We start from the raw sequence: 22389 nt of genomic DNA, 5'->3' as shown, positions 1-22389 counted from the left end.
AACGACAGGGCCTTCACATGAATTCCAACCTACAGATTCTGTCAACTAGATAAAACAAGTTTTTCCTGTTAATCGTAGGAAATCACATGTATTTTGGAATTCCAGTTTTCTAGTACCATCCTGCTCTGAGTATCAACTAGGAACTTTATGTTTTCCTTCTTTCAGTATATTAAATGAACATCTTTGATTTTCAACAATATATATAGTTATATTTCTCATAATGTGTCATGTTTGCTTTAGTATATGATATTTGATTAACAACCTAGGCAAGCTGCAGTATTTATCTGTGACATAGTTTTGCCACTTGACATGGTGAATAATTCCAAAATTATTTGTTGGGTGCTGCTGTAAGAATAAATGGTGATGATAATGTTGATGAATAAAGAACATCCTTTGCTTATTTATTTATCAATTTAATCAGTAAACTAGGATTTTAGCAAAGATTTTAATGGTGTTGCAGGTTAATAAATGGTGTCAGTTTGCAAGTCAGCAGTCATGATTTTAGGAATGTAGAGGAGAATATTGTACTGTTTGTGCCTTGTGATTTGGACATTATTGTTTTTGTCTGCATTATTTGGTATTATATTACCACACTGATAATATGGAATACAGTTTGTAGTAGATTATCAATACTATAGTATATTTGTTAAAGTAATGAAATATCTAAACATCCTGTTTCTAAACCTTTACTGTAGAAACAATGTTTTAATGAGAGTTATTAAATTTAGAGAATATCAATTTGAGAACTGGAAGGACTGCTGTATTTATTATGCTTTTTCTTAGATCTAGTTAAAATGTTAATGCTAGATCTCAGTAGAAGACTATAGAGGATGACTAGTTAATTATTAATTATTTATTTCTTGATAAACTACTTAGTGGGAGACAGAATAGATACATTAAATAATAAAATTAGAAAACAACGTGCGAGATTTTCGTGACAGAAGAGTATGTCATGCTTATTTATCTATATGCATCTATACTATTAGCTGCCCCCAGTCCATACTTGCCATCTCTGTGGTCTGTTGCTAAAATAACAACAGGTATACACACTGGGCTTTCAATAGAAAAACATTCCTGAGACCATCACATTTTCCCCAATTTTATCCATAGGACAAATGCTGATATTTTCATGCGTTTTAATGAATACCTTCTTCAGGCTGTTTCTACTGACTTCCACCAAAGCTCTCTGGGCTCAGTATATTCATAAGTGCTGTGACATTTCTTCTCCTGTGTAAGTCAGTATTTTCCATAAGTGTAGCCTTAATTGAAAACAAGCAAGCTTAACAATATACAGCAGTAGCTGTATATTCAGATTGGTGTATCAATATAGATTCAAGTACCTGTTTCAAGGGCAATATGTTTGTATTAATGTTTGCAAAATGAAGCCTAAAATGTTTTTGTTTGTTATTTTTGGTGGGTAACAACATCAATTATATTATTTTTTTATTATTATTTTTATTTTATTTTTCAGATTTACCTCAGAGGGGAAGAATGCAGTTTTATTTCTTTATTTTATTTTTCTTTAATTTACCTGAAATATAAAGGCATGCATTGTAATACTGTTAGAGAAAAACTATGTAACAATTGAATTTGACTTCTAATTCTATGAGAACACATAGTGGCAAACATGAGCCTACAGCCAGCTGTTTATTTCTTCAGATGTACTTCTTTAGAGGTACATCTAAAAGAAATTTCAATGTATCCAAGTTTTGACTGTGCTATAGATAATGTAGGAACATGTTTTTTATAAACTGCTGACTGAAATATTTCAGTGCACCCGTTTTGCTGGCTCAAGTGGGAGTCTGCTGAGACACACACAGGTAGCTTTTACAATGATAATTATTTCAGACCAGATTCAGATAACCTGTACTTGTAAGGTCTATTCAAGGAATTCTGACAGATTGGTGTGTTACCATGTACTTCAAGACTATAGAAGTGGTGGGAAGGCAAATGTGGAGAAGTGGATGATACATCCTTTTGTAATATGACCACTCTTCTTTGTGGAAAGAATTGACCTATTCAGATATATCTTATGCTCCAACGAAAAATAGAGCTCTAATTTTCAGTTATTTTCTTTTACAGGTCATACATATGGGATGGGTAAATGAGAGACTTGAAGGAATTGATTCATCTCAACTCTACAAATTTAAGTTTCTAGCACTGAAGGGTTCATCCTTCTATATTTTCAGCACTCCACCGGTAAAAAAAAAAGTTGTATTTTTGTGACAGTTTCATTATAAATGGAAACTTGTTTGTTATGCCTGGATTTGTTTTTCCTTACAAAGTGATGTTGTCAGCTGAGATTTCAGAAGAACTTAAAACCATAGATGTCACTGTATTTCAATAAGCTTTAGATATTTAACCTCGTCCAAGGTCCTATGAAAGCCCTACTGTACCTGGATAGTTCAAAGAACTTCCAATAGGGAGTGTTTCACTTTTAACAGATGTCAGGCTCAGATTTTTCTCTGGTTCGTTAGGCCCAATATTTCTTTATTTATTTATTCTAAGGTATTTTATAGATGTGATGATTTGGTAGTTACTCTCTTAAAGAGAAGATCCATCATGAAGTACACAATCCAAACTATTAGTAGATACTTGTGGATTTTGCACACAGGCAAGGGATTGAACTGTTTCAGAGAATCCAGTCGTAAGTGTACAGATGACATCATCTTGCTTTGATAATTTACATAGCTAGTAATGAGAATTCTGTCTTACAACAGATGACTTAACTCTTACCTAAAAAGAAAAAACTCTAAACCCTAACAAACATTAATTTAAAAGAATAAAACAGAAATAATCTGTAGAATTCCAAACTCTGAAAAAGTGACCCATACTTACCACATGATATTGCTTTATCCTTATGTTCTTTTTTTTTTCTTTTCCAGGGAGCCTTTGCTTTAAACAAATAATAATAAAAAAAAATAATGTGGAATTACAATGTTCTCATTTCCATTATGCAACTTCCTGCCAGTTGTGCTCAGAGGGTGGTCAGTCTCCATATCTTGAGCTGTTCAAAAGAATATGATCCTTTCCATGTGCACCATCAGCAATACCTTTGGGAAGTGCATACTCCTCAATACTTTTTTGTGAACCAAAATGAAAACCAATCAGTAACATTTTCTTTTTCTTTAAATTTGATTTCTAAATCCAATGATTCCTATTCAAGCATTTGTAGGTAGCCAATAGTATTCTTTTTAAAATGAGACAACAGATTTGGGAAAAGGAGGGAGTTTTTCCCCTCTAACAATTGTTTATATGTTAAGTCAAGGAACTAAGCTTTGATTTAATTATTTCAATCCAATTAAAATGCAAAAACAATAAAAAAAAATTAAACAAATACATAACAAACCACATGAATGTTTTTCCTTTATAAATTTTAATAATTCTTTTCAGACCTTTTTTTGAAAATACACAATAAAGAAACATTTTTGGTATAATTAAAACTACCCATCTACACAGTACTAATTTGGGATAAACATCTTCATTCATCATATTCAGCACTGTACTAAGAACAGACAAGTGAGGATGAATGGTAGTATTCATACTATATTACTTGTCAGTATCTACTACACTCTATTGTATTTCTGCTCAATATTTTTGTGAAAACAGTTGCTTTTCAAAAAAAAATGAACAGAGGGGACTGCTTCTGTCAATGTTTTATGTCATCCCAGTACTCAGATACACCAGTAAGTGTGGCAGAGCCTATAAAACATAAAACCTGTTGACAGTTTTCTTTCTATTTATAGGAAAACAAAACAAAACAGGAAATTGGCAGTTTTCAACAACCACCCACCTGGAGAATTCAAACCTGGTCTAGAAAGCTGATTATCAGTGTCCTGGGAGGACCTCTGTCCCTGACCCCTTTATACGGGGCTCCCCAACCCATCCCACAACCCAGGAACCCACTTCAGCCCCTCCCTGCCCCAGCAATGCAGCAGGACCAGTCTTCAGCTCTCCACAGTCCTGTCATGCCCAGCCACAGGCTCCAATATTCTGGGCCCACATCCAGGCCCACCCTCAGCCCATCCGTGCCCATGGGGAGGTTCCTGGTGCCCAGAGAGAGCTGCCCTCAGTCCCTATAGCTGCCCTGCTCCTTGGTGGGGCATGTCCTGGGCATGGCTGGCATGGAGGTAACTTTCTTCACAGCAGCCCATATGGCACTGGGTTTGTGATAAAACAGTGTAGTACAGTGTAGTACAGCAGTCAGTGTTTTGGCTGATGCTGAGCAGTACTTGCAGAGCATTCCTCTCTGTTTGTCACACTGCTCACCCAGCGAGTAGGGTGAGAGTGGGCAAGGGGTTGGGAGAAGACACAGTCAGGGCAGCAGACCCAAATAGACCAAAAGGGATCTTATGTCTCATAAACCATCATGCTCTGCAAGAAAAACAGGGATTTGGTCTTCAAAAGTAGCCATTGCTTGGAGACTGGCTGGGCATTGCTCTGCTTAGTGCAGGCAAGGTATTTAAAAAATTGATTGCTCTATCACAGAAAGACAGATGTTTCGACTTAATTGATCTTTAGAAGGTTAGAGTTTAACATGTTTTATTTCAGATATGTTTCTACAAAGTTACTGCTATTTGTATATGCAATCAGTGTAGTGTATCAGTGTATTAATATAGTGAGCACAGAGTAATGACTTACAGTTATCTTTAGTTGTAATGACCTTACACATAACTTTGCAACTGCTTGTAAAAGGATCTGATACAATTTCTACTCTTTTTCTACGTCATTGCGTGAAAAAGATTATATGAATGTAAATACAGCTGCTAACTTTCGTTAAGAATGAAAAACATAGTTAGCCGTGGGCAAAAATTAAAAAAAAGAAAGTGGAAAAAATGTGGATATTATAATATGAAAGAAATTACTTTGGAAAATAATACTCTATTTATACTCCATTTCAACAACATCTCAGATGGTGTTTCCAAAAATGTAGAAGCTTTACCATAAAAGTAAATATCAAGAATTATGTGATTAACAGAGAATGGTCTTTCTGCATCCCTAAAGTGGCTTATCTGAATGTATTTAAGAAATTCACAGATTTCCTTTACAGATTGGTGTATTAGAATTATAACACATTTCTGAAAACTTCAGATGCAAAAAAACACAGCTGAATGAATAGAAGTTATTATTGTGTCAATGTTAATATACAAGCAGTATTTTATTACATCCTAAAAGCATCTGATACATTTCTGTCAGTTTTCAGATCTTGAAAAGGTTCTGGATTCACATTCTAGAAGAAATTGTGGAGACAGTATTCAAAACTGTCCTCCAAAACGAAACTACTTTTTTATGTCACTGAAAATTTCCAGAAAAATGCAATGTTTTGTTTTTATGGAATACAGGCTATATATAGGGGAGGTTTTTACTGGTTCATTTTTATGTCTTCCACGTAGTTCACTGTGGCTTTTACAATCAAGTCTTCAAAGTAGCCATGTCTTTGTATCTGTTTTGTTATCCTTAATTACAAAACTATCTTTTTTCAGCATGATTAAATAAATAGCCCTGAAGTGGTTTATGTGAAGGCAGCTAGGCAATCACTCCATGTGGTACTTACAGTTTTAAGAAAAGGAAGAAATACAAGAATTATGTGAAAGTAACAAACATCGTTCCACCTGTAAAAACACTACAGAGAAGAAACTTGCTGATATAATGTAATTAGCACATGAGCAGTGCTTTGAATGTTAGAGAGCACTGCTATATAAGTTCTAAGTATTTGTAATTTCATACATTATAATGTCAATGTAACGTGTTAGGAAAGAGGTAGCAATGACTTGGAGAGTGTAGACTTAACCGTGAATACTTTTGGTGAACTTCCTAACTCTACACACAATTCTTCATTTAAATTTGTTTACATATTTACTAGGATATGACTGCTCTTTAGTGTGTGTTTTGTACCATCAAGTTTAATTTGGTTTGGAAAAATTTAGACTTCTTACACTGCTATATCATAGTTCATCTCAAGAACATTTCTTAATTTTTTTTTTCCTTTTCAATATCTTTTAGGGTTTTTTGTGTTTTGTTTTGTTTTTGTTTTTTTTTTTTTAATTATACTTGGCTCATTTGTTTTCCATTGAAGAGTGTAGAAACCAGTGAAATTAATTGCTCCTGAACTAAAACTATTTAATCTTTTGCCTAAACCTTTTTAATATTTCTAGGTGGGTCAGATGTTTCAGCTTAATTGTCAGATAATGCAGCATTCTCTGTATTCCAGTAATAAGTACTACAGCCATTTTGGTCTTTTTTTTTTTTTTTCCCTAAGTTTTACTCTTTAAATGTATTCTATTTTTCTTGTGTATATATATATATATATATATATATATATATACTGGGGGACACTGGAGAATTCTACATACAGATTCAGTGTTCACAGAAACTCCAACATATTAGCTCCATTTGACTTTAAGGAGTCTGGAAGTATGATTCACTTTTACATGCACCCCATATTTATGTCTCATGTCTAGTCAATCCTTTAGTGCTGATACCTGAATAGGCATGGAAGTCTTTTACACCTATATTATAATTGCAGAATTCTCTTCTAGGAAGTAACTTTTTCAGTTCTTTGTTTACTACATGCATGTGCCAAAATGAATTTAACTTTATTGTTTTCTCTATTTTAAATGATTACTTTACAAATTAAAATCAATGATTAACAGACTTTTAAAGCTAAGTATATTTGAGATTACTTGGACTAACTAGGTAAAACTAGATGTTAGAAGTTTGTTTATTCTCAGAAATCTAATGTAATGCCAGTTTTTAAAATATTAAGAACTACTAAATTCATGCTGAAGTAAAAAGTACTGCAATATTTGGCACTTTTTTAACTCTACATTCTTACTTCAGTCTCTCACTATGGACTTAAAATTGTAACTTTCAATTCCTGTTTTTCTATATTTGTTCCTTTTTATTATCTTTGTGATCAGCTCACTGTTATCTGTGAGTTACAAATATGTTATTTTGAGAGGAATAATATATCCAAATATCTACAAACCCAAGTATTCAATATATCACATAATCATAGAATCATAGAATAGTTAGGGTTGGAACGGACCTTAAGATCATCTAGTTCCAACCCCTCTGCCATGGGTAGGGACACCTCACACAAGACCATCTCACCCAAGGTTTCGTCAACCTGGCCTTGAACACTGCCAGGGATGGAGCATTCACAAACTCCCTGGGCAACCTATTCCAGTGCCTCACCACCCTAACAGGAAAGAATTTCCTCCTTATATCCAATCTAAACTTCCCCTGTTTAAGTTTTAACCCGTTACCCCTTGTCCTATCACTACAGTCCCTAATGCAGAGTCCCACCCCAGCATCCCTATAGGCCCCCTTCAGATACTGGAAGGCTGCTATGAGGTCTCCACGCAGCCTTCTCTTCTCCAGGCTGAACAACCCCAACTTTCTCAGCCTGTCTTCATACGGGAGGTGCTCCAGTCCCCTGATCATCCTCGTGGCCCTTCTCTGGACTTGTTCCAACAGTTCCATGTCCTTTTTACGTTGAGGACACCAGAACTGTACACAATACTCCAAATGAGGTCTCACAAGAGCAGAGTAAAGGGGCAGGATCACCTCCTTTGACCTGCTGGTCACGCTCCTTTTGATGCAGCCCAGGATAATACATTGTGTTAGGTAACCAATTGGTCTTCCAATAAAAACATAAATCATAGAATGATTAGGATTGGAAAAGACCTTAAGATCACCTAGTTCTAAACCCCCTGCTGCGGGCCTCATACTAGACCATGTAGCCCAAAACTCTGTCCAACCTGGCCTTGAACACTGCCAGGGATGGAGCAGTTACCACTTCTTTGAGCAACCTGTTCCAGTGCCTCACCACTCTCACAGTAAAGAACTTCTTCCTTATATCTAACCTGAACTTCCCCTTGTTCAAGTGTGAACCCATTGCCACCCTGTCCTATCACTGCAGTCCCTGATGAAAAGTCCCTCTTTGGCATCCTCGCAGGCCCCCTTCAGATACTGGAGGCTGCTATAAGGTCTGCACGCAGCCTGCTCTTCTCCAGGCTGAACAGCCCCAACTTTCTCAGCCCATCTTCATATGGGAGGTGCTCCAGTCCCCTGATCATCCTCATGGCCCTCCTCTGGACTTGATTAAACAGCTCCCTCTTAAGCTGGGGACATCAGAACTGCACACAATACTCCAAGTGAGGTCTCACAAGAGCAGAGTAGAGGGGCAGGATCACCTCCTTCGATCTGCTGGTCACACTCCTTTTGATGCAGCCCAGGGTGTGTTTGGCTTTCTGAGCTGCTAGCGCACACTGAAGCCGGTTCATGTTTAGTTTCTTATTGACCAATACCCCAGTGCTGCTGTGAATCTCTTCTTTGCCCAGCCTGTAGCTGTGCCTGGGATTGCCTCGACCCAGGTGTAGGACCTTGCACTTGTCATGGTTAAACTTCATGAGGTTGGCATCAGCCCACCTCACAAGCACGTCGAGGTCCCTCTGGATGGCATCCCTTCCCTCCAGCGTTTCAACCAAACCACACAGCTTGGTGTCATTGGCAAACTTGCTGAGGGCACACTCAATCCCACAGTCCATGTCACTGATAAAGATGTTGAACAGGATCAGTCCCAGAACTGATCCTTGAGGGATACCACTCGTTACTGGTCTCCAATTGAACATTCAGCTGTTGATGCATGTGACCATCCAGCTAATTCTTTATCCACTGGCTAGTTCATCCATCAAATTTATAACAATAACATTCAGCTACTGTTGGTCACAAATTTATATATTAAATAAACAAGAGTTAAAGTGGAAGCTCAGTGAATGCTAATTTGTACTTCCATGAATTTTTACATTATTTTTGATGCTCTTTCAGGACTAAACTAGTATGAGTGAAAGTATGTCTTATTAAGTGACAAATTTTAAATATTTCTTTTTCAAAACATTTTGTCAAATGCTTTACTAAAAATAATTACCTTGTTATGCTAAAATAATCCCAAGAAATTGCAATGTATGGAATAACTATATTCCAAGTGGAAATAATGAGAGAAGCTTATTGCTTAATAAATATATTTCAGTATCTTATTTATCTTAGTTACTTATCATTACCTGGTTATTAAATGCATGAAGATAGAGAAACCTGAAATAAACTGAAACATCCTTTAAGGCAAATGAAGGATATTGCACTTTTGTGAACTTTTCTGATTCTTTCCATTTTTTCTTGTTGACTAGAAGTATAAGATCATTTGTGATTTTTTTTTAAACGCAATTTATAACAATGACATTTTAAACTTGGATATACTATGATAGTTCTGAGAAAATTATAAATAATGTCAGCTGTCACTTTGGATTCTAGTATCCCTTTGTAGTACGTTTGTTTCCCCTCCTTAAAATCCCTCTCAACATGTCATTCATGTTCTTCTGATGACCTTGCACACTATGATATTCCGACTGTTTCACTCTTGGCTATAAGTAAAGTATCCTTTCCCTGACATATTCAATAAAAGAATCTCTTGGTTTATATAGGTAACTGCTGACAGTTACCAGCATCAATAGCTATCTTTGCTGAAAAAGTCATAAGAGGTTACAGAGTCTAAGGATTAAAGAGATGCACAGGATAATGGGGAGAAGGCTGAAGTATTCAGAGTGAATTTAATGGCACAGCAGTGTCACCATTATCCATGGTAGCAGCATTAGAAGCGGCAAAGAACCCCAATGGTTTAAATTAGTCTTCGGGAATCAAAACAAAGGATATGAGCAAATGAAAGTTCAGTCATGTCCCAACAGCTTTTAGGTTATAGTCTGCATCATTAAATTCAGTCTCATAAACAGCAGATTAAGTCAGTGTTTATGCTTTTATATCTTGTCTAACCACTGATAGGCATGAAGGATTCTCCTACTTTTAACTGAGATACATTAAAAATATCTTTCCCTTTGAGAAATTCAAGACCAAATAATGAACTAGCCACCATTCTAGGCTATAAATCTCATTTTGCAATGAGCATGAAGATGTCTTTTGAGGACCAAAAGTAATGGGCCAAAGCCTGTATTATTTAATAATTTTCTTTTCAAAACACTCATCAAACTGAAAAATATTTCCCTGTAAGTACGATTAAGCAAAAACCTGCAGTACTTGCTGTATGTGAGCATGATTAAATGTGTAATATTTCTTTATGAATCAGCTTTATAATTACTCAGTTTTAGTTATTTCTAAACATGTCTTATTTCTTACTTGTAGCAAAACTTAAAAAACAGAACTCAGATAAAATCCTGAATGGACCTTCCTAGAGAGAAAAAAGTAACAGAAATCTAAAAATTAGAAATCTGTGACTGAAAACTAATATATTTTATGATGTGATGGGAGGACAAGTACAATACCTGAAATTGTTTTAATTTTCTAAAACACCTAACATTAGATTTAAATGGTACGTAGGACTTTTTAAGTTAACAATATGTAATGTTTCACGCTTTAATCTATGATAAGAAATTGCTCATAATAAAGCGGAAAGAGAAAGTACATAACATGGTTTTACATACTCTATTACATGCATTGTATTCAAGAGATGTCGTTTGATTGTTAAAATATAAGAACTGTCAAATGGAGTCCGTTTATATCCTGAAAAGATGTTGTGATAGAACTTGCTTTTCCAGAGGTCTTCAGTCCCATTTGCAGTAGGTGATTCATCTCAAATAAATTTAATCATCTCAAAGATAAAGATCTAAGCTAAAGTTACAGACTAACTGGGAGAAAGGGCTACCTTTTTTGTTTGGTTTTTGTTTTTTTCTTCTTTCCCAATATGTTGGCATTAAGATTAGTTTATCAAGAATTAGGTTAGGTTGTTAAGATTAGACACTGTTGATGTCTAAATTTAGGTGGGATGGTTTCCTCATTAAGAAGAAAGAATTCAGGTAAATTCTGAAACACTGCTTTGAAACACATAGCTGTGAGATCTACTCAATAATTAGTTTCAGTTGTAGCGGACATAACAGCATGTAAGATTAGAAATAAAGCTCACATTACTCCTCCAACAGCACTCTGAAATAACATTTAACCACAATAGAAGTCACATCAGTCTGCTCCTAAGTGCTGTGCTGGTTTAGATTTTCAGCATTTTATTATAATTTTGATTAATGGTTTAGAATCTACAAGGACCTGGAAATTCAACTTTAAAAATAAATTTAAAAAAAAAAGCCCATCTTGATCTTCATGCAAAACATCAGGAACAAGATTATTATAGGTGAACAATGTGACACTGTGAATACAGAGAAAAAGAACATGATACTGAATGTCATAGTATTTCCTAGTTAATTTTCATCCACAGAAGCCAGATGTTTTACAGCCTAATTTTGCTTTAGCTAAATAATTTATTTTTTCTGTTTTCTTCATTTTGGTAGGCAGCAGTAACAGGAAAAAGCTGCATGTGCTGTAGTATTCCAGTTGCTCTTAGAGTCACCAAAACACTTATACCCATGTGTTAAAAGCCTCAGAGTTACAATTTAGTCACGTTCTTCACATATGCAACCATTCCTGTGCATTCACTGAGAGCTACAATTTTGCTCAAAAATATGCAAGCAAAATAATGTATATTCCCCTTGTATTTTTCTTATGGAACAACATAGGCTAGGTTCTGTTTTTAAAAGAAAACAGGTATGACGTTATATCGTGAACTAGAATTTAGGGGAAACTTCAAATGTTCTAACCATTAAATTTTAGCAGCCTATCATGTCAACAGGATACAGTAACGAAATCAAAAGAAAAGCAAAACTGTTTTTTATATCCATTATTAAGCACACAGTTTACACTCTTAAATTCAAATTTTGCAATCACCGCCCTTTTCAGTTTCTAGTGTAAAGATTAAGATATTGGTGCCTTAGTGTATGTAAACTCAAATATGAAATTAGGAAGACATCTTGGTCTTTTGATTGTAAGATTTTTGTAAGATTGTAAGATTGTATGACTGGGTTTGATACTCTGGTTTTTCTGTGCTAGCATACTGGAAAATAAATATATAACTCCTCAAAGAGATTACAAAGATGTTTCCATCATACTATAGTAATAATGGGAAAAAATCAATTAAATATCTTCTAAATAAAATCATCTAATTATAGTAAGACTCCTGTAGATGCTGTTTCTGTAAAAATTGAATGCTGTTTGACAGTCTTTTCTAAATGGTGGATATTAAATATAGTAATTTGCCTATATTATACTTAGAACATCCATAGAACAATGATGGGTGAAATATTTATATTTTTTTATCTGTACATGATTTTAGCGTAATGAATGTGTTCCTATTGTTTTCTTTTGATATTGTAGGTAAGCACACTAGACTGGGTACGAGCTGAAAAAATCTATAACCTCTGTGAGGTTCTATTTAAAATTCACAAGGTAGGTTTCCTAACAATTACAATGATATTATTTAGTAAAGAAAGCTTGCCTTTTTCTGTTAATTGTAAACTCAAGTTAATCTTAACTAGGGGCAGGTAACATTCAAATAGGGCATCTGTTGTTAAAAAAAAGTATTTGGAATTGCTAGTGCATTAGCTATCTAAGGATGAGAAAATGGACTAAGCTCCAAGTCCGCAAGTTACTAAAATGCTTCCATTTTGAAGAAAATTGTCAATATTACAGCTGGTTGTATAAAGGCATCAGCTAAGCATAATGAAGCTGGATATCACATTTTTCTTAGTGGGTCAGATTTTTCAGTGAATGTGATGAAGATTGCTATTACTGTAATTCCTGATCTATACAAAGATACTTTAGTAATTTCAGTAATTAGAAGTATTAAATTATGTCCTTTTCAGATCACGTGTAATTTCCAAATATTATAGTGGGTTTGACCTTGCAAAGGATAACATGGTGTATTTGTGTACTACAGAATTCTTCATTATATTCCACCACCTAGAGACAGCGTCATGCTTTCTGTTTAACTTGGTCCATGAAAGGATTTTGGTCAAAACCTTAGTAGTCTGTTTAAAGAATTGACTTACAGAAGATATTTTCTAATAAGTTGTATCTCACTATTATATTAGTTGCATGCATATTCGTAATTCCTGCATATAGGCAGGGAATATTATAACTAGCTCCTGGAACTTATTATCACAAGTCCCCTCCTCTTGGCATCTGTGCACTGCTCTCGGGTGATTGTGAGCAGGGGTCTTGAGGATGAAGTGAGCAGTCTTCCTCTTGTGAGTAGGGGTCTTTAGGGGTCTTCAAGGGTCTTCAAGATGAAGTAAGCAGTCTTCCTCACAGTGTACATTTCACCTTTGGCACAGTTGGACGCCCCAATAATCACACAACTAGCTGAAACCAGCCATATCTGTAATTCTGATAACTAGCAATGATTTAAAACAGTGTGACTTTCCTGCAAAATTTATTGCAGGATGGGCAGACAAGGGGTATCCCAAGCTGGCAGATGTTTGAGAGGCTCTGTCTCTAAATTAACTGATAAGTAGAAGGATGGTTTGAAATAAGTCGTTCATGTTTAGTGGGACCACTAAATCCTGTTATCTCACCACAGACTTACAACACAAGCGTTGTTCTTTAAAACTAAAGATACTTAGAAGACTAGTGTGAAACAATTAACTCATGTTTAGTGCAGCCACTACATTCCACAGACTTACAACATAAATATTGTTCTCTTTCCACAACCTCAGTTAAGCTAAAAAGTACTTTAACTATGATTTTCAGGCACTAGCTTTTCTTATATCAAGCCCCCCCCCCTTTCTTTTACCTTTACAAATTCTTTTGCTGTGTGACTCCATTTTGCTCTAGAGTTCTGGCCCTTTTTAACTTGTTGTCTAATCTTGCGAGATTTGTTTCTGTTATTGTAAACTGGTCAGTTATATCCACATAACCACACCTATGATTTGCGAAAGCCAATACATTTATGTGTTTATCACACAGATAAAATGCTGTTTTCGCTGAAAAATTACAAAGCAGCTTTATTTCTCACCAGCTGCTGTCCTCTCTGCTGTTCATCCTTCAACCCTGTACTAATGTGGAGAGGGAAGGCTGTTGCTCTGTTACCTGTACAGATCCTGACCTAACATTGCACCAAAGGAGAACAGATTAAGTTTTTTGGGTTGGGTTTTCTTCCGGATTCAACATAGTTATTCAGTACAATTTACAGAAAGAAAAAAAAAAAAAGGAAACAAACAAAGAATTCATAGACCTAATAATAACACTCCATTCTCCTTTATTGCCCTGTTCACCATAGCAAGGAGTTCTCTGTAGCCCTAAACATCCAAATTCTTCAAAAAATGGGGTGACAGGGGGTTCTGTGTCCTGATTGCTCAAACTAATTGTCCCAAACTGACTTACAGAAACACGGGCATGCTTTCTGCACCAGTTTTTTTGACTGATTCAAAAACTAAATAAAAAAAAAAAAAACTGAAAATGTGATGAAGTTACAGCCGACAGAAAAAGGAGCACACAACCAACAGAGAGCGGATCAAGGAGCACAGGGAATTTGATAGAAATCTACAAAAAAATATCTCTCAAATGAGCCTACATCTGCATTTTAGGGAGTTATCAGTCCCTTTAACAAGCTGCTATAAGAGGTTCTGCTGATGTCAGCTGCCAGTTTTGCAGCTCATCACTACCTGTTCTTATTCTGTTGTAAACCTGCAATCATTAAGTGGGAATGGGTTGGGGTGGAAGGGGGAGGTTCTGTCCATTAATCTATTTTAAAATTTACTTTCTTCTGATAAATAAGTCAGACAACAATGAAATATAAACTCATTGTGTCTCTTGAAAAGATTTTGCTGTGGTTTGAGTTTTGGATTTTTTTTTTCTTTAAATGCTGCTACTGCTTTAAAACTCAGTCCTTCCTTGCATATTCTCATATTTTCAATCTATCCTTAAAGCAAATACTGTGCTACTTTTTCATTGACAAAAAGCAGTGGGAAATAAACTACCCAGGATTCAACTCTTTAATGTTCTTGACATTTTAACAAATGAATGCTTAATTGCCAGTCTTCATGAATACATTAGTTAAAGTGCAAAACCTCAAATTCAACTCTTTAACCTCTTTTCTGTTGATTCTTTGGCATAAATGACAGTGAGGCAAACTGAGCAAATCCAAAAAGATAGGAATAAATCCTAAGCAGTTAGGATTTGTACACTGGAGACTGAAAGATGGAGTTTACGTCGTAAAAACTGCCATTTGGAAAGAGTATTCCTAAGTAGTTTCAGAAGCTAGTTAGAACTAGTGCAAAGCTGTGGTGGAGACTGCTATTGAATCTTTCCACAAAAGGTGGGTTTTAAGGAGAGGTGCATCTGTTACACACCTTGTCATCTGTGTTTATTATGACACAATAGTTAGACATGAAAAATAAGAATCCAATAAATCCAATATGGAAATTACATTTTAAAACAAAATGTTTGCTATGTTTTAGATTTGTGTGTGTGTATACATGCATATAGGTACACACTTGCATACACAATCATGCATATATCTCATGCTGTAGCTTATTCATGGACGTTTAGTAGTAACAAACAGATGACTGAAACCATAATCACTTTTATCACATATGTTTCTTCCTGTACCTTGCCTCATACTATATATTCACTGAAACTGTTACTGAAAACCTGTATTTTTCAGGGGTTAGAATACTAGATACATTTTTAAAAGCCACCTGTCTTAAAATCATTTGATTTTGTTTTATTACTTGGTATTTTCACACGTCTCATTTTCACACACAAAGTAAAGATATTAATATAATACTCTGCAAGCCAGAATGAGCGGCATTGAGTTGTGAAGCAGATACAGATGTAAAACCTGTCACTCCATAGCTGCTGAGCATCAGATTATGTATAGGCATTTCGTTCCACTTCACTTTCAGCAGTCTAAAGGAGCATCGTAAAACAAGTTTTGAATTCCTTGAAGACTGTTCTCGGATAGCTGTAGAGCCATTTTTAACAACAAAGTACTGTTTACATTTTGGTGGCTGCTTCTGAGGTGCCCCGCAAAACATCCTTAGTTTACAGTTAACTTGGTTGACTTGGGTAAATTGCAGAATGTTATATTTGCTAGTTTATGTTTTCAGTAATTGACCAGGACAAGCAATATTTTCAGTTCCCATCTGAAAGTACACAGATATGTTTGCATTTTTTTTTTATTTAATTTTATTTTTGTCTACATGTATGATAGTCAATGAAGTCTTGGAAAGTTTCTGGTCACAATTTGTTTTCATTTACAAAACATTCTGTTACAGGGATAATTATAAAAGACTACTATGAAGTTTCTTTTCATCTTGAAGGTGTTGGTAGGATCTCACTTCACTTCACTTGTAGTTGCTGAGCAGCACTGGCAGCTTTTAGGGGGCATTTGAAAGCTCACATTATCATTTCCAGAATTAGCCCTTCAGTGCTTGATAAATTAATGCATTCCCTAGTGTTTAACATATTGGAACCCAGTTACAATGGAGTAGTTATATTCTTCTGTAAAGCTGCTACACAACTCTTGAACTGAGTTCAGACAATTCAGGGATTTCTTTTCTTTTCACTGTAAACAATATAGTGTTTTACGAACTCTTTTTAAATTATGCATATATTGCTTAGGTAACTTTGTATTTTGAAACTGCACAAGTAGCTTGGATTATATGACACAGGGTAAAGTGAATAAGAACAAAAGAGATAAGTTGTCTGTGAAATTATTACTTAATTTTCAGAACATTTGTACAAAGTAATTATAAGCATAATGACATAACGTATCTGAGTACCCCTTACTTACAGAAAGACAATGTTGCTTTAACTGTTTTTGCTAGATGAAGAATCATATACTGAAATATGTCTTTCAGCTCTGGCTTGCTGACGATTGCTGGCTACAAGCAAACTTGTATTTAGGTATTCATCAGGACTTTGATCTTGAAGACCAGAGGCCGTATTGCTTCAGTGTTACGGTTGGACATGGCAAGAGTCATTATTTCAATGTAGAGCTGGGCAGCGAATTGGCAGTGTGGGAGAAATCATTTCAAAGAGCGATTTTCTTGGAAGTTCAAAGAACAGGGGTAAGTAATGAATAATTTAAATCCTGGAGCCATTTCATCAGTTAAAAAAGTATAACAAATTTTTAGATGAATAGTATGTTTAATACTTGCATCAGATTGATGTGCCCCGTGACTAAGGACCTCAGTACATGTTAATACACCCAAGGCTTCTGAAAGCTGCATCATCACGTCAGTATTTGTATGTCAGTGACCATGTAGTAAGTCTGTGAACATGGTAGGACAGTTAGAAAATTGGAAGTAGTAAAGTGTAAGTTGGTCTTGATTATCACAAACTGATAATTAATACGTTTTACTACGGGAAAGCAGATTCTGCAGAGATTATTTAGTCTACCCTGAACATTTTTCTATCAGAAAGCTTATTTTTCATTCACATAAGGTAAATATGTTATGTTTTACATAATGTTTCTATTCTCACTGAAGAAATATTTTGCTCTTACATTGTTAATTGTCAATTGGGATTGTCCTTGTTAACACTGGAAAATTCTGAAGACTAAGCATAAAAATGAACATTTGTGATAGTCTTAAATTCTCAAAATTAAACAGCATATCATTACTTTCTCCTGGCTAGTAAAATTCTCAAGTCAATTATTTTCTCAGATCTGAGGGTGCATTTCCCATTAGGTGGTTTCAAATTTAAGATCAAGTTTTCTGGTATAGTTTTCTAAATGCAGGTGTCTATTAGCATGGTGGTAGCTAAGTGCCCATTAGAATCAGTGAGCGGAGTCCGAACAATGCGCTTCTCATAAACTAGATACTTTATTCTAAATGAGATATTTTATGGTATGAAGACAGAGAAGGTAAATTGATTTTTATTTAAGTTGCAGCTTAAAGCACCTCTATACTGTTATATAAAGAAGTTACTTGCTGAACATCAAGATCCATACTCCCAAGTGAACTGGACCTGTTGTATGGGAATACATGCATAAAGAGTATAGGCCTTTTCCAATTAAAAACATTTACACAGTTTAAGCATAAATGCAAGCTTTATCTGATATATGTGGGTTTGCAGGGACCTCATAAAGGTGTTTGCAGTAGTAAGAGGACTAAATCACAGCATTGCATTAGCACAGCTTGCAAGGTGCAGGAGTCGTAGCACAGGTATTAAATCTGCTCTTCTAGATTTCAGAGTCTCTGGGATTCTAACAAGGTTTGCAGGTGCTTCTTTAGAACCCTTCCAATTGTCTCTTCAGGCTGCTAAAGTAACAAAAAAGATTTTGTAATGGTGATGCTGTTGCTCCTGCTCTTTTGGGATGCAGTTCTTCAGAAAAAAAAAATTAATTGCTGAGCATCAGGGAGGGGCTAATAATGCATAGTGAGTATGCATAAAGTGTTTTCTCACATGAACTCTTCAAAAATTATGATCCGACTGTTTGAGCAGCCGCTCAATTGTCCTATCTATTATCCATATAAAAAAAACAGGAAGGTTGGAACTAGATAATCTTCAATGTCCATCCCAACTCAAATCATTCTATGATTCTATGAAAATTAAGTATAACAAAGGGAGATTATCTGGATCTATATATGGTTTGATTTCTGAAGTATTAATTGTTAAAACTTAGCATTTGTTCCTTTCCCTCCTAACAATCTTAAAATCAAGGAACAATTCTTTGCTTCTGGAATGATCTCTTGTCCTTTCAATCCATCAGCCCTCTAGACCTGTATCGCACAGAAGACATTAATATTTCTTCTAGTTGTGGTTTAACCAGTCTGATACTTCCAGGAAAGGTATTCAGTTAAAAACCTGATTACAGTGTTTAAGTCTCCATGTGTGTGTTCCCATATCTTAATTTTCTCTCACTCAGTTGCATACTTTCAAGTTTGTTGTAACTCGCTCTGTCAGTTGGATGCAAAGTGCTGTGGTCACTCTCCAGCAGTGAAAAATCTTTTGACTCCTCTATTTTCTTTCTTTCTTCAAAATATAAATTCTGCTTTGAATTACCTTCTTTTCAGAAGGATATCAAGAACAGCATGAATGAGGTGCAATTTAACATTACATAGATTATTTTAAGCCATAGAAAAAGAAACGGCATTTTGGTATCCAGTAAATTGAAGGTTGTCACCAGTAGGTGAGATTGTCTATAAAAAATTCTTTCTTTTGGAGAAGGACCATAATTGCAGTTGGAATGTAACTTTTATTCATAAGTGATTGGGCAAGATTCATGGTATGTGTTGGGTTGCACTGTGGCATTTCAACCATTCTTATTTACATGTGGCTTGATTCTGTTTACTGTTAAGGGTCATTAGGATCTTTGCTTTGACAGAATCATTGTTAACCTTACCCTGTACACATTCTTTGTGTTTGGTGTTTCTATAAGAGTTGTATTTCTGGGAAGATCCTGTCTTTACACAGTTTATAAAAAGAAATATTAAGATGCAATGGTGCTTTTGCATTTTTGCTGCCTGTGTTATGTGATTTTTTTTAATACATCTCTTCTGAAAAAGGCAGCAGCATTAAATGACAGAAAGAATGCAATAAAGCAGGAGGATATCCCCCTCACAATATCATTCTCCTTTCAGCTATCTTAGTGTGAATTGTCCCTGCCCATGGCAGGGGGGGTGGAACCTGATGATCTTAAGGTCTTTTCCAACCCTAACTATTCTATGATTCTATGATTAAAGCTGTATTTCAAGCTGCAAATGCTTAAAAAAGGAGTGTACCAAGAAACCGTGAAATTCAGTGATCCTGATGAAATGAGTCTATTTACAAACAACGACAGCAAGCAAACTTACGTGCTATATATATACATATGTTATTCCTATAAAATATATGGTAGTCTCAATAGCATAATTTGGACAGATGGGAGCAATAACAATGCAATAGAACTAGGAAGGCAGTTGTGACATGAAAGAAGTGCATTAAAAAGTATTTCCATGAGGCTGGTAATTAAAGTCAGCATTGCAGTGGAGGATAGGCAGTGAAGACCTTCCAGTCATAACTAGAATTTCAATCATCTCCCACAAATTTGAGCAAGCCTCTCTGTCTCACTTGGAGCATCCTAAACAGTGCAAGATTAATTAATGATGCTTACATTAAGTAATTTTTCTTCTTCTTTTCTTTTTTTCAAAGTTGTTTTACAGTGTAGATGGTCTTCAAAAATAAAAGGCAAGCACATTTGCCAGCTCTCTTACCAGTTCTTTGACTCTTCAGGGTAATCTTAGTATTATGGGCTTTTATTCCATGTTTTTCAATGTTGTCTTTTTAAAGTTACTTTATCAGTATTCTTCCCTCTCCTCAAACTATAATTTCCAAAAAAAATTATCTTGACTCATGTGAGATTTGGATATGATAGTTAAATTAATGCAGAAACATCTCAGTAGGATGATTTGGATCTTTTGGGTCTTCAAGCTTGTTCAACAGAAGGATAAGAGGAGGATATTTGAGCAGTGTTTGGTAGGGAGCAGAGGAAATATTAACAGTAATGCATTTTACTGTCAGCTGTAAAAAAGAGACTGTTTTTGCATTTTGAATCTTTGTACTTATTACATGTGTGGCAGAAGACAGAGAGGTTGAGTCTTGCTTCACTAGATGAAAGAGCTCTCAGAAGACTGAAAAAAGCATGCAGGGGGACAGTCATGTACTGCAGCATCTAAAGTGCCTACACTTGATGTAAGGAGACATGGTTACATACTCTCCTCATTTACCTAGCAATTTCTAAACACAGAAGAAAGTTTTCCCTTTGTGCTTCCAGCTGTGATGCAGATGCTGCAAGCTCTTTCCAGTTCCCATACAGCTGAATAGCCTAGTTTCATGAAACCATTTACATTGCTTGTAAAAAAGGATTGTTTAATATAACTTACTGTAAAAATTAAAAAAGTTCAGATGTTGGACTTCACTCAGTCAAAACAGAATAATCAAGAAGTTTTGCTGTGCCTAAATTTAAGTACTTCTACTTTGTTCTGTAACTCAATGACTGATGTTCACAGAAAAATAAACCCTGGAAATAAATATATAAAATATATTTGTTGAGGACAGGGATATGAATGTATTGTGCTCAGAGAAATGTTATCAATAAAATTCATGATCTCGGAATGCTACAAATTCCTCCTGTGAAGAATATACATTGAAAATAAAAATCACAGATGTTGTAATAATATTTCACTTAAATCCATGTCATGTGAACATTATTGGAAATCCAAAGCCGGTTTACAGTGAACATAAATGTGCAATGTAATTATCCTATGTTTTCCCTCTTTATGTTTCAGTTAACACAAATCTGCTTCTGTATGTCTTTCATCTTTTTTGTATTTATTTTTAGCATTTAGTCATTTTCCTAAGAGTTAACAATGAACCATTCTGTATAGTCAGATTCTTGATGCAGATCATACAAATCAGACTGTTCAATGTGGCTCAGAATTGCTGATTATAGCTGTTCCAGGATAAATGCAAAAATAAATACTGTGAATAATTTTGCAAGCAGACCTGGAGCTTTTTTTATATATAATTCCCACATGAAGCTTTCAATTTTGTTTCCACAAATATTGTGCTGCTAAAACACCATGATTAAAATTCCTAACAAAAGAAACAATTATTAAAACAAATGCAAGTAATACATTTTGGTTTTGTTTGTAAGCAACAATGAATTCCTTTTTCATGTTGATATGTCCATCCAATCTCTGTTTTTATCTGTGAGCTTAAGCAGTGTTCCACACTTAACAAAAGATGACTGACATGAGAGTAACATACTTTACAGTATCCTTAGTTCACCATATTCCTGTTTGAGACATTAGCGTTTCCCTCTATACACTGTATGTTCTTCAGGATGACCTATATGAAGTGCCTGAGTCTGCAACCATATTATTGATGATTAAACCAAAACAAAATTACATAGTTATTTTGAAGACATGGTTTACACTATATCCTTTGCTCAACATTTTATGACTTTCCATTTTTTGCTTGATGGACTATCTCCGATGTTATGATCCTAGTTACTTTTTTATATTCTCTCTTCTATTCATCTTTTTAATTTCCTTGTAGTATCTTGTCATAGATTTTACCAGGTCATCAATTTTAATTAATTTCTAACCCATTAATAATATTCTCATCTGTATGTTTTCTGTGAAACATATATTGTTTATTGTGCAAAGCCTTCCAGTATCCATGCTGTTGTCAGGATTTGATTTTCACCTCTTGTTTTTCTAGTAAAGATTTCTATTTTTAACATGTAATCCTGCCCTCTTATCCCTACTTCACAGTGCAGGAAATAGTCTCCTCATTCCTATGACCACTTGCTATTTGTTCTGGACTGTTACTTCATTTTTTGTTAAAAATCCTCTGAAGGGTTTACCAGAACTAATTGAAAGCTTACAGAAGTGAATTGATTGCTTCCAGCTGATTTCAATAACCTTTCCAGGAAAGCAGTATTTTTCATAATATTTCTCATAATTTTCCTTTAAAAGCATTCAGTTGACTATATTGCATAAA

General features: G+C 35.1%; 1 protein-coding gene across 1 annotated transcript in view; it reads left to right on the top strand.

Moving 5' to 3' along the window:
- SNTG2 (syntrophin gamma 2) overlaps positions 1–22389 on the top strand; it is a 169069-nt gene that overhangs the window by 122506 nt on the left and 24174 nt on the right. The window contains exons 12-14 of the mRNA XM_057431918.1: positions 2083–2199; positions 12271–12342; positions 16758–16967. Coding sequence (XP_057287901.1) covers positions 2083–2199; positions 12271–12342; positions 16758–16967 — 399 coding nt within the window. The remainder of the gene's footprint in view (positions 1–2082; positions 2200–12270; positions 12343–16757; positions 16968–22389) is intronic.

Source organism: Pezoporus wallicus, unplaced genomic scaffold (assembly GCF_028554395.1).
Source record: "Pezoporus wallicus isolate ANWC-B61680 ecotype Strahan unplaced genomic scaffold, APGP_CSIRO_Pwel_v1 contig_161, whole genome shotgun sequence".
Classification (NCBI taxonomy): domain Eukaryota; kingdom Metazoa; phylum Chordata; class Aves; order Psittaciformes; family Psittacidae; genus Pezoporus; species Pezoporus wallicus.
Note: the sequence above shows the minus strand (reverse complement) of the source record. Positions and strands in the feature narration are given on the sequence as shown.